At 36.4% G+C, this 11,741-nt stretch overlaps 4 protein-coding genes and 1 long non-coding RNA gene across 5 annotated transcripts in view; 4 read left to right on the forward strand and 1 right to left on the reverse strand.

The window, feature by feature from the left end:
* The window catches only part of LOC104713761 (cytochrome P450 81D11-like), a 2,453-nt gene extending 1,086 nt beyond the window's left edge, over positions 1-1,367 (forward strand). The window contains exons 2-3 of the mRNA XM_010430962.2: positions 186-569; positions 657-1,367. Of these exons, the coding sequence (XP_010429264.1) occupies positions 186-569; positions 657-1,268 (996 nt within the window). The 3' untranslated portion in view covers positions 1,269-1,367. The remainder of the gene's footprint in view (positions 1-185; positions 570-656) is intronic.
* Positions 2,134-4,648, forward strand: LOC104713762 (cytochrome P450 81D11-like). Its single transcript, XM_010430963.2, has 3 exons — positions 2,134-2,760; positions 3,530-3,913; positions 3,993-4,648. Exons 1-3 carry the CDS (start codon positions 2,260-2,262, stop codon positions 4,599-4,601), a joined length of 1,494 nt encoding a protein of 497 aa, XP_010429265.1. The 5' UTR covers positions 2,134-2,259; the 3' UTR covers positions 4,602-4,648.
* Positions 4,620-5,184, reverse strand: LOC109126303. The gene is made up of 2 exons (XR_002033413.1): positions 5,103-5,184; positions 4,620-4,996 (listed from the first exon to the last, which is right to left on the reverse strand). It is a non-coding gene; the product is annotated as an uncharacterized LOC109126303 (long non-coding RNA).
* On the forward strand, positions 6,038-8,779 carry LOC104713763 (putative terpenoid synthase 5). Its single transcript, XM_010430964.2, has 7 exons — positions 6,038-6,424; positions 6,497-6,773; positions 6,865-7,240; positions 7,326-7,547; positions 7,705-7,846; positions 7,979-8,227; positions 8,298-8,779. Exons 1-7 carry the CDS (start codon positions 6,203-6,205, stop codon positions 8,607-8,609), a joined length of 1,800 nt encoding a protein of 599 aa, XP_010429266.1. The 5' UTR covers positions 6,038-6,202; the 3' UTR covers positions 8,610-8,779.
* LOC104713764 (alkane hydroxylase MAH1-like) lies at positions 9,670-11,325 on the forward strand. Its single transcript, XM_019230348.1, has 2 exons — positions 9,670-9,815; positions 9,854-11,325. The coding sequence occupies exons 1-2, from the start codon at positions 9,722-9,724 to the stop codon at positions 11,296-11,298; spliced, it is 1,539 nt and encodes a 512-aa protein (XP_019085893.1). The 5' UTR covers positions 9,670-9,721; the 3' UTR covers positions 11,299-11,325.

An 11,741-nucleotide genomic window follows, 5' to 3' on the forward strand; every position in this document is an offset into this window, starting at 1 on the left:
TATATATATATATATATATATAGAACCTAGCCATTTGTAGTTAAGATTGAGAAGTATGAAACTTACTATCATTACATGCATGGCAGCATGGGTCTAAACCCGGGAACCTTGCCCAAAATAAAGATTTGAGAAGTATGAATGTGAAAATGTGAGAGTTGATCATTTGTTTATGTGACTATAATCAGGGGTTTGCGAAGGTGGAGATGAGACATTTGCTTTTTGAGTTGACTATCAATAACGCTTTTAGAATGGTAGCCGGGAAACGATTTTATGGTGAGGGCACAGAGAAAGATGAAGTTACTCAGCAAGTGAGACAGCTGATGGACGAGATTGTGTCCAGCGCTGGCGCCGGGAATGCAGCCGATTATTTACCAATCTTGCGTTGGATCACAGATTTTGAGAAACGCATCAAGAAGTTAGCGATTCGGCTCGATAAGTTTTTGCAGAGTCTGGTGGATGAGAAACGTGCGGATAAAGAAAAGGGTACCACTATGATAGATCACTTGCTTTCTCTCCAAGATACTCAGCCTGATTATTATACAGACGTCATTCTTAAAGGGCTCATAGTTGTAAGTATTTAGTAATCCATTTTACTATATTTAAGAACACGAATCAAGCTTTATGATGGCTGCTGATAATCGATTTTGAATTTACAGGTTATGATAATTGCTGGATCTGAAACAATAGCATGGACTTTAGAATGGGCCATGATGAATTTGTTGAACCATCCAGAAGTTTTAAAGAAAGCTAGGGCGGAAATTGATACGAAAATCGGTTTTGACCGGTTAATAGATGAATCTGATACTGTAAATCTCCCATATCTTCAATGGATTGTGTTGGAGACCCTACGCCTTCACCCGGCAGCTCCAACACTTGTTCCACATATGCCGTCAGAGGACTGCATGTTGGCAGGATACGACGTTCCACGTGGTTCGATGTTATTGGTGAACATATGGGCCATGCATAGAGACCCGTCTATATGGGAAGACCCAGAAATGTTCAAGCCAGAGAGGTTCGAAAATGAAAAGCAAACTCAAAAGTTGTTGTCGTTTGGGACTGGACGACGAGCTTGTCCCGGGGTTGGCCTAGCTCATCGTGTAGTGAGCTTGGCTCTTGGATCGATGGTTCAGTGTTTCGAATGGCAGAGAATTGGAGAAGATTATGTTGACAGTAGAGAAGAAGAATCCGTGGCCTTGATGCGTCCTGCGACACCGTTGGTAGCCATGTGTAAAGCTAGTCCCATTGTCCATAAGATTCTTGATGCTTGAAGTGTAACTCCTTTTCTCTGTCTTTTGAGAAAATTACTAAAAAAACATGTACTCTTTACATGTGTTCACGAAATTACTCAAAAGCTTTTTTTATTTTTAGAATAATGTTTTATTCAGAAAAATCATATTTTTAATCTTTAATGTGTTAATGGGTAGTATTTTAATACGTTGAGAAAAAATCACTAACATTAATAGCCACAAAAAAAAACGTTTACCAACTTTAAAACTATTTTTCTAGTTTGCGCTATCATAATATGTAGATGACGAAAAACAACCACTACACAGAATAATTAAATTATTTACTATGGTAACTAAAAATATGTTTTTTAAAAATTAAGAATTTCATCTTTTCTTTTGTATTGCCCAATCACAAAATCGAGTATTTTTGTCCAAAATTGTTATGGTGAGTATTTTCGGTAAATCATTTTGATTCTGTGAAAGGGTGAAAGAAGCCTTTAAATTGGTGTGTTATATGAAAATTTCCTATAGTTTGAATGTTTTATTGGTTGATATAACATTTCCTTTTTTGCATAATTGAGAAAAATATTATGATAGAGCATTTGACATCACGTTTAAATTTTTTACTTTAAAAATTATGTTTTGTCTCTAAATACGCAATCAAGTTCAAAACGTTTCTGCTAGCCATGTTTAGTGCTCATCCTTTTGTCCGTAAGATTCTCAGTTTAACCTCTCATTTCTTTGTTTTATTATATCCATTTTTGTGTTGCTTATTTTCCATAACTTACTAGCTATGCTACTTGTAAAGTTGTACTGCGGGAATCCCAACAGACGTATTACAAGTGTTCAATTGCATGAGACGTGAACATATCTTTAGTGACGGGTGGGATTAGTTCCATGACAACTCCAAAATAAACATCTTTTTTTCATCATCCTGCTCCACGTAAACTCTCGCTTACGTTACAAATTAAGCTATAACTTTTAAGTCTCTTGTTCATTTCAAATTATCAACACAAACAAATTCATAGATCTAATGGAAAGCCATTTCCTAATGTTGTCTCTCGCCTTATTCGTTTTCATTTCTTTTAAACTTTTGTTTGGTAAAAGGCAAAGCAAGTTCAACCTACCACCAAGTCCGGCTAGGCCACTGCCGTTGATTGGACACCTTCACCTCCTGAAGATGCCGCTTCACCGAACATTGCTCTCTTTCTCTCAATCATTAGATGGTGCCCCAATTTTCTGCCTCCGCCTCGGAAACCGTCTTATGGTAGTCGTCTCTTCCTACTCCATCGCTGAAGAATGCTTTACGAAAAACGACATTGTTTTGGCCAATAGGCCAGAGTTCATTGTAAGGAAACATATTGAGTATAACTCCACCACTATGACTAGTGCGCCTTATGGTGACCACTGGCGAAACCTGCGCCGCATCTGCACCCTAGAGATCTTCGCGTCAAATAAGCTCAACAGCTTCTTATCTGTCCGTAAGGATGAGATCCGACACTTGTTACTACGTCTCTCCAAAAATTCGCAACATGTATGTAAGCTTTTACATACCAGAACATTACATATATAGCTTGATAATTAAGTCGATAACCTAATGATAGTACTGCCCACTCTATCATCACATGGGTCTAAACCTGGCAATGTGCATGTGCACACAGTAAATAAAAACACTGAGAAAAAGAAAAAAAATGTTTATACACATTCGCGTTATTCTCCGTTCGGATCACTTTGGTTGGGATGCGGTTCAGATAGGTGTAGTCTGGTTCGGATAGGTGTAGTCAGGTTCAGTTCGGTTTCTGGAAAAAAAATTGGTTCAATTTCAATAGAAGTTTGTTAATTTTTTTACCCAAGTTGTATGATTTTGAATTATAACTAAATATTTTTGGATATTTAATTGGGTCATTTTTATTATTCTCGTATTTTCGGGTATAGTTTTGTAACGAAATATAACTATTACTTCCTCTGTTTCATAATATATGATGTTTAGAGAAGTTTTTTTTGTTTCATAATATAGGATGTTTTCAAGTTTCTATGTAACTTTTAGAATAGTTTAACACTTTATATTATGCAGTTTTGTTTGTGGTTGTTAAAAATTTTTAAAGTGATTATTTCTTAATCTGCGTGCTTTACTCAAAACATCTTATATTTTGAAACGGAGGGAGTATAATTTTTGGTATATATATATTTTAGGTTATATATATACCAACCAGTTCTCGGTTCCGATTTAGTTCGGATAATTCATATAAGAGAGTTTATAACCCATTCAGGTGTGATCATTTGTTTATGTGATTTATAATCAGGGGTTTGCAAAGGTTGAAATGCGACATTTGCTTTTTGAGTTGACTATCAATAACATATTTAGAATGGTAGCCGGGAAACGATTTTATGGTGAGGGTACAGAGCAAGACGAAGTTGCGCAGCAAGTGAGATACCTAATTGACGAGATTATGTCTAGCGCTGGCGCCGGGAATGCAGCCGATTATTTGCCAATCTTACGTTGGATCACATCTTTTGAGAAACGCATCAAGAAGTTAGCGACTCGGCTCGATAATTTTTTGCAAAGTCTGGTGGATGAGATACGTGCAGTTAAAGAAAAGGGTACCACTATGGTAGATCACTTGCTTACTCTTCAAGAAACTCAGCCTGATTATTATACAGATGTTACTCTTAAAGGACTCATACTTGTAAGTATTGTGTAATCCATATACTATCTTTAATTAAGAACACTAATCAAAAGGCTGATAATCGATTTTGAATTTACAGGTTATGATATTTGCTGGATCTGAAACAATAGCATGGACTTTGGAATGGGCCATGTTGAATTTGTTGAACCATCCAGAAGTATTAAACATAGTTAGGGCGGAAATCGATACGAAAATCGGTTTTGACCGGTTAATAGATGAACCGGATACTATAAATCTCCCTTATCTACAAATGATTGTGTTGGAGACCCTACGTTTTTACCCGGTAGCTCCAACACTTGATCCACATATGCCGTCAGATGATTGCATGTTGGCAGGATACGACGTTCCACGTGGTTCGATGTTATTAGTGAACATATGGGCCATGCATAGAGACCCTTCTGTATGGGAAGACCCAGAAATGTTCAAGCCAGAGAGGTTCGAAAATGAAAAGCAAAAGCAAAAGTTGTTGTCGTTTGGGATTGGACGACGAGCTTGTCCCGGCATTGGCCTAGCTCATCGGGTAGTGAGCTTGGCTCTTGGATCGATGGTTCAGTGTTTTGAGTGGCAGAGAATTGGAGAAGAAAATGTTGACAGTAGAGAAGAACCCATGACTTTGATGCGTCCTGCCACACCGTTGATAGCTATGTGTAAAGCTCGACCCATTGTACACAAGATTCTAGTCAGTTAGGGCATTTCAACGAGCATATTAGTGAATGAATTACCTTTTATGATGTATGATAAGTAAATTTACATGTTAATCCTAGCTCGAATCTGCATGCTTTGTCATGGAAACAAATACTACAGATATGCATTGGATCAGCCAGAGGTTACATTATCTCCACAGTGGCAATATTACTAGGCGAGAACTCAGTAGCCAAAGTTGCGGATTGCGGACTATCGAAAGTCATGATTCGTAATCAAGATCCAAACCATATCAGGAGGTAGAATGGATGAGCGGCCGATCTTATCTTTAAAAAAACAGAGATCATATAGATAGATGGAAACCAGTTTAGCCCTCAGAGAAAGAGGCAGAGTTTACGGGCCATCTTAGCTATCTCATCGGCAACAACTTATTAGACCGAGCTACAAAAGCAAAAGTGATAAAAGTGGAGAGAGATATCATGAAGGATACTTGGAAGCTAAATAAGAAACGATACTCATAATGACTCGAACGCTATAGATAGAGCACCTTTAGATCTTAGTTTAAATTTTGACTCCAGTCATCAATTTTTTTTTATTTTATTAGTTCTTATGTGAATGGTTTCTGTGTTATTGTAGGTTCAAATATATATATTTTTTAAACCATCGTTTCTACAGAGGTTTCTAAACATGTGTTTTTTTCGAATATCTTTTACAGTGGTTCACACATCCTTATTGCATGTACATGAATTCCTCCATATGGCATCTGATAGAATGTTAGTGACAAATGTTTTATCAGATGCCATATGGAAGAATTCATGTACATGCAATAAAGTGCATCGTTGCATGGATACATTTATATGATGGAAAAGTAGCAAACAAAGCGATCAAGTAAGACAGTGGTGATCATTACAAATGGACATATATCTTTAAAAAGTGTATATGCTCCATATGCCACACATGGCACCTAATGAGGCACTTGTCATTAATATTTTTTCCTTCTTAGAAGAATTTGAACCTTGGTTAGACTAAGGGAATGTGATGATACGTAGATAGATATCAACTTAGGCCATCTTTAGATAACTTCTGCCACACGTAAACTGAATCAATAAGGAAAACTTAAAAAAAAAAAAAAAAAAAAAAACTTCGTTGCAAATTCTGAGAACTATAAACAGTTGATGTTTGTTTTGAAAAATTAGAACGATTAAGAAAATAAGATTTAGAAGAAACTTCATGTTTTCATTATCTAATCCCGAGATGTCAAAACCAAATTTTATTGGCATTTAAATATTTTAAGTTGAAAATAATACTATAAATAAATACCATGCAATAACTAAAATCTTGAACATATATTACATTTATAAGTTAAATCTTCTATTGATTTTTTACACAAGTAAAATAGCATTTACGATGATATATTCATAAGTTTAGACATATATATTTGGTGTTGAAATGCAATTAGTCCTACAACGATCTGACCAATTTGACAGATAAGGTCTAAAGCACATACGAATAAGAACTTTGCATTCAAACAAACCTGTAGTCACATGCTTTACGTCGTTCATGGACTTTGAATGTATATAAATATCTCCGATTCTATCAACAATGTAGCTAAACTTTTGACGTGACACTAGCAACAAAGTATTTACCATGGAAACCTTCACCCTTTTTGGAACTCAAGTCTCTCTTCTTTCTCCGAATGTGGTGAGCAAACTCTCTCGCTTTCCACTGACATCATTTGCTCGTAAGCCTACAAAGCAGGTTTGTTTGAAGACTAGGGAGTGTGAGCTTCATGAAAGTACGCGTACGTTTAAGAAGTTGCCACCTTCTGATTGGGGTGATCATTTCCTTCATCTCCCCATCAATGTCTCAGTGAGTTCATTACACACACACATATATAAATAGGATTGGTGCAGGAGATAGTAACAAGCTGGTTTCTTATAGGATATGGATACGCTTACAAGAGAGATGAACGTACTAAAGCCTACCGTAAGGAAGATGCTCATGTATTCACAAGATGTGGAGGAGACAAAGAAGAGGGTTCTTCTAATCTATTTGCTGGTCGCACTTGGTCTGGCATACCAATTCGAGGATGAGATAGATGATAATCTGAAACACAGCTTCGAAAAGATAGAGACCATTATGGCCGGTGAAATTGACTTGTCCACAGTTTCGGTCATGTTTTGGGTTTTCAGGACATATGGATATAACTTGTCTTCTGGTAAAGAGTGTCAAGCTAGGCTTCTTATTGATGTTCAACAATTCTACTACTTGTCTCCTTTATTAATTGTATTCTACTATTTTGTAAACAGACGTGTTTATGAGATTTAAAGGGGAGGATGGGAAGTTTAAAGAACGTCTTATAGAAGATGTCAAAGGTCTGGTAAGTTTGTATGAAGCTGCGCATTTGGGTACGAGCAGTGAGGATATTTTGGACGAAGCTATAAGCTTTGCATCGAGCCACTTGGAGTGTTTAGCAGGTGGAACGTGCCCACCTCATATCTCAAGGCTTATACAAAATGCACTTTACATGCCTCAGCACTACAATGCTGAAATATTATTCGCAAGCGAATACATTTGGTTCTATGACCAAGAAGATGCTCACAACGAAGTCCTACTCGAGTTAGCCAAGCTCAATTTCAAGTTCCTTCAACTCCATTGGATTCACGAGCTGAAAATTCTCACCAAGTAGACTACTTACTATATCAGTCGCTTCTGACAATTTTTTTCATGAATTAATAACAAAGCTACCGCTCTAATACATGTTTTGCAGATGGTGGAATGACCAAGACCTTACATCTAAGCTCCCACCTTACTTTAGACACAGAATCGTGGAGTGCCATTTATATGGAGTGATTATGTACTTCGAGCCACAATATTCATTTGGTAGAATCACATTGACTAAGTTATTGGTGCTCTTGACCGTTGTGGATGACACGTGTGATAGATATGGTTCTGTTGCTGAAGTTGCAAAGCTTCTTGATTGCGTCGAAAGGTAATATATTTCGTATCTGTTATTTCTCTAACAATATAAGTTAATTACCTTAGGAACCTATAGACGAGGGTTCCGGTTTACTTAATGTAAATATAATCTATTTCTTGTTTTACTTAAACCATTCAATAGACTAATATCCTCTAGTATGTACGTGCAGATGGGATCCAGATTTTGGGGAGAGTCTGCCAGATTATCTGAAAACCGTCTTCAAGTTTACTTTGGACGTTTTTGAAGATTGTGAACGAGCGGGGAAGTGTGAAGAAGGACGAAGCTTCAATGTGGAAGGTGCATTAAACGAGGTAATACATATATAGTGTAAATTGCACATTTTGATACAACAACCCTTTTAAAAAAAAAATGTATAACATTCTATTAATGTAAAGCAAAAATAGAATATTTAATTAACTTCGCATGTGCTCCTAATAATGCAGTTCAAGATACTCCAGCGATCCCACCTTAACTATGCAGAGTGGGCAAAGGCAGAAAAGGTGCCAACATTTGAAGAGTATTTGGAGGTTGGGGGCGTGGGGGTCACAATGTATGCAACTATAGCATTGGGATTTCTCGGGTTGGGACCGAGGGCTAGGGAACAAGGTTATGAGTGGCTAAAATCTAGACCAAAGCTCGTTCATGATTTGGCAACAAAGGGTCGTCTGATGAATGACAAGACTGGCTTCAAGGTACATATATATATGACTCACATTTTTTTTCAACTCTCTTCTTCTGAGCTAAGTAAACATGTATGAACAGGATGACATGGGCAGAGGTTTTATCGCAAACGCAGTCAACTATTATATGAAGGAACACAGAGCTACCGAAGAGGAAACATATAAGGATTTTCGTAAATTAGTTAGAGACCTGGAGAAGTCGGTGAACTCGGAGTTCTTGAAGATAAATAAAGGAGTGCCTCGCGAGATCCTTTCTCGAGCCATTAACTGTGGGAAAATGATCGATGTTAGCTACAGATCCGATGATGGGTACACTCGGCCCAAAGGAAAATTCACAGAGTATGTCGCATCATTGTTTGTCGACCACATGGATGCATCTTTGAAGATAAATTAAGGGTTTTGGTTGGAAACACTTTGTTCCACTCTAGCTGCTGTGATGCATCATGCATCCTCTTCTACCTTATGAGCTTTATTGTACATTAAATATGCACATCTAATGCCAATAAACAGATAATTTAAGCATAAAACACCAAAGGCAAAATACCTTGGAAGATGCGTTTAACACTTGCCTGTTGTGCTACAACTTTAAATATCTGTGCTTGGGCCATAATATTTTTTAAAATGTAATGTTAAATTATATTTAAAAGAAAAATAAAAACTGTTTTACAATTTATGCAACGAGTTTTTGAAAAATAATAAAACTGATCGTTCTGCATATCTTTGCCTCTCAATGTAATTAATTTCGTCAAACATATACCTGACATGTCAAACATATACCCATGTTTTTATTTAACCATATTTACAAAAAAATAATAATCAAATTATGATATCAATTTGACAATTACAAATTAAATTTGTTCGCATAAGTTCATAAAAATCCTTAAATTGATATTTAAATTTACACTTTTCTGAAGTATAAATATAGTTAAACATATAACTTTTTGGGAAAAACAATTTTATAGTTTTGACTGAAAAATACAGTTCTACGAGTTTGACAAGTAAACGCGACCAAATTCTCTAAAATATATTTAAATTTAAGAAACCGGAAAATTAAACCATAAACATTTATTTTCCCGTCAAATCTTTCAGATTCGTTATAATTTGAACGGGCTATACTTGACAAATGTTATAATTAAATGTTTCTTGTTTGTTTCTTTGAGTAACGGTGAATAACATATCGAGGTTTCTTGGTTAGAGAAACCAGCTGGATCCTTTGTATTTATCAGTTGGGACAAATAACTAACTGAAATAATATGTCACATGCATTTGTTTTCACATGCTCTGGTTTCCAAATTAGGTCCAACGTAACAAAGCTAAATACCGAACAAAAATGGATCAATAATAACCAGACAAAAATACGATGATATTTCATTTTCATTATCCAAACGACAGAGACATGCACATCACAAGATCATATACAATATATGTATAAACAGTATTATAAGGAACAAAATCAAGAATCAAGTTTTCTCAAAAGGAGAAGAGATACTTTCTCAGTTCTCTATAATGGCTCTGATATTCTTACCTGAAGTCTCCATTTATTTCCTTCTTTTCTCCTTCCTTTTTCGACATTTCCATGAGGAAACCCGGAAGCATACCGAGATACTTTCTCAGTTCTCTATAATGGCTCTGATATTCTCACGAACTGGCTGTTCCTCGGTATGCTTCCGGGTTTCCTCATGGAAATCTCTCGTGTTTACGACTATATGACCGAGCTTCTTGAGGCCTCAAACTTAACTTATCTTTTCAAAGGTCCCTGTTTCGGGAACCTCGATATGTTATTCACCGTTGATCCAGCCAATATCCATCACATCATGAGCTCAAACTTCGCGAATTACCCGAAAGGATCCGAGTTCAAGAAGCTATTCGATGTCTTAGGTGATGGGATTTTCAACGCAGATTCTAAGTTATGGAAAGATTTGAGGCAATCAGCGCAAAGCATAATGAGTAATCCGGAATATCAAAGGTTTACGTTAAGGACAAGCATGAGTAAGCTAGAAAAAGGGCTTGTCCCATTTCTTAATCACGTTGCTGAGAAGAAACTAGTTGTTGATTTACAAGATTTGTTCCAAAGATTCACGTTCGATACTACGTTTGTTTTAACGACTGGGATCGATCCAGGTTGTCTCTCAACTGAAATGCCGGAAATCGAGTTTGCTAGAGCTTTAGACGAAGCAGAGGAAGCGATATTCTTCAGACATTTCAAGCCAGAGATTGTTTGGAAGATGCAAAGATTGATTGGGCTTGGACATGAGTTGAAGATGACAAAAGCTCACTCGACTTTTGACCGAGTTTGCTCTAAGTGCATAGCTTCTAAGAGAGATGAAATATCCCGTGGGGTTATTAACACTGACTCTTCTTCTAAAGATTTGTTGATGTCTTACATGAACGTGGATACGAGCAAGTACAAGTTGTTGAATCCTAGTGATGAAAAGTTCCTTAGAGATATGATTTTAAGCTTCATGTTAGCTGGTAGAGACACCACATGCTCTGCTCTCACTTGGTTCTTCTGGCTTCTCTCTAAGAACCCACAAGTGATAACCAAGATTCGTCAAGAAATCAACACAAAACTATCTCTAGGAACCAAGGGTTGTGACTTTGATTCATTCAATCGTCAAGAGCTAAACAAGTTGGTGTATCTACATGGCGCATTGTGTGAATCCCTCAGGCTATATCCACCTGTTCCATTTCAGCACAAGTCTCCTACAAAACCTGACGTACTTCCGAGCGGACACAAGGTCGATGCGAGTTCAAAGATAGTGTTCTGTCTTTACTCATTAGGGAGAATGAAATCAGTTTGGGGAGAAGATGCATCAGAATTTAAACCGGAGAGATGGGTTTCGGAGAGTGGAAGGTTGACTCATGTGCCTTCTTTTAAGTTCTTATCATTCAATGCCGGTCCAAGGACTTGTTTGGGGAAAGAAGTGGCTATGACACAGATGAAGACAGTGGCTGTGAAAATTATACAAAACTATGATATAAAGGTCGTTGAAGGACATAAGATCGAGCCAGTTCCTTCTATTATTCTTCACATGAAGCATGGTCTCAAAGTTAGAGTCACTAAGATATGTAATTTTGTCTGAATATACATATCCTATGCTTTGGTACCATATCGTATGGAAATAATTATGAAAAGTTTGTAAAATAGTAGATTTAAGATGGTTAATGTTTTGTATAATAAAATTAATATTTATTTCTTGATGTTAGGCATATTTATCATGATAGATTATTGCCTTTTTTATTATTGCTAATTTTGTTACTCCAAATATTAACTTCAAAACTAGGATGGAGAATTCGGACATATTACCAGCTACTCCGAGTAACGTTGATTTACTCGAATTCACAACAACAACAACAAAAGAAAAAAACTCAAAAAGAAATGTATATCTTTCACATTTGTAAACTGCCACATGTGTTTATGATATCCAGCCTTTATAAATATATATATATATAAAAGTAGATATATTGCTAATATGATTCTTTCCAGTTTCCTATATATATTCCATCCAAAATATTGTTTTGGAAA

This window comes from Camelina sativa, chromosome 9 (genome assembly GCF_000633955.1).
Source record: "Camelina sativa cultivar DH55 chromosome 9, Cs, whole genome shotgun sequence".
In the NCBI taxonomy this organism is placed as follows: domain Eukaryota; kingdom Viridiplantae; phylum Streptophyta; class Magnoliopsida; order Brassicales; family Brassicaceae; genus Camelina; species Camelina sativa.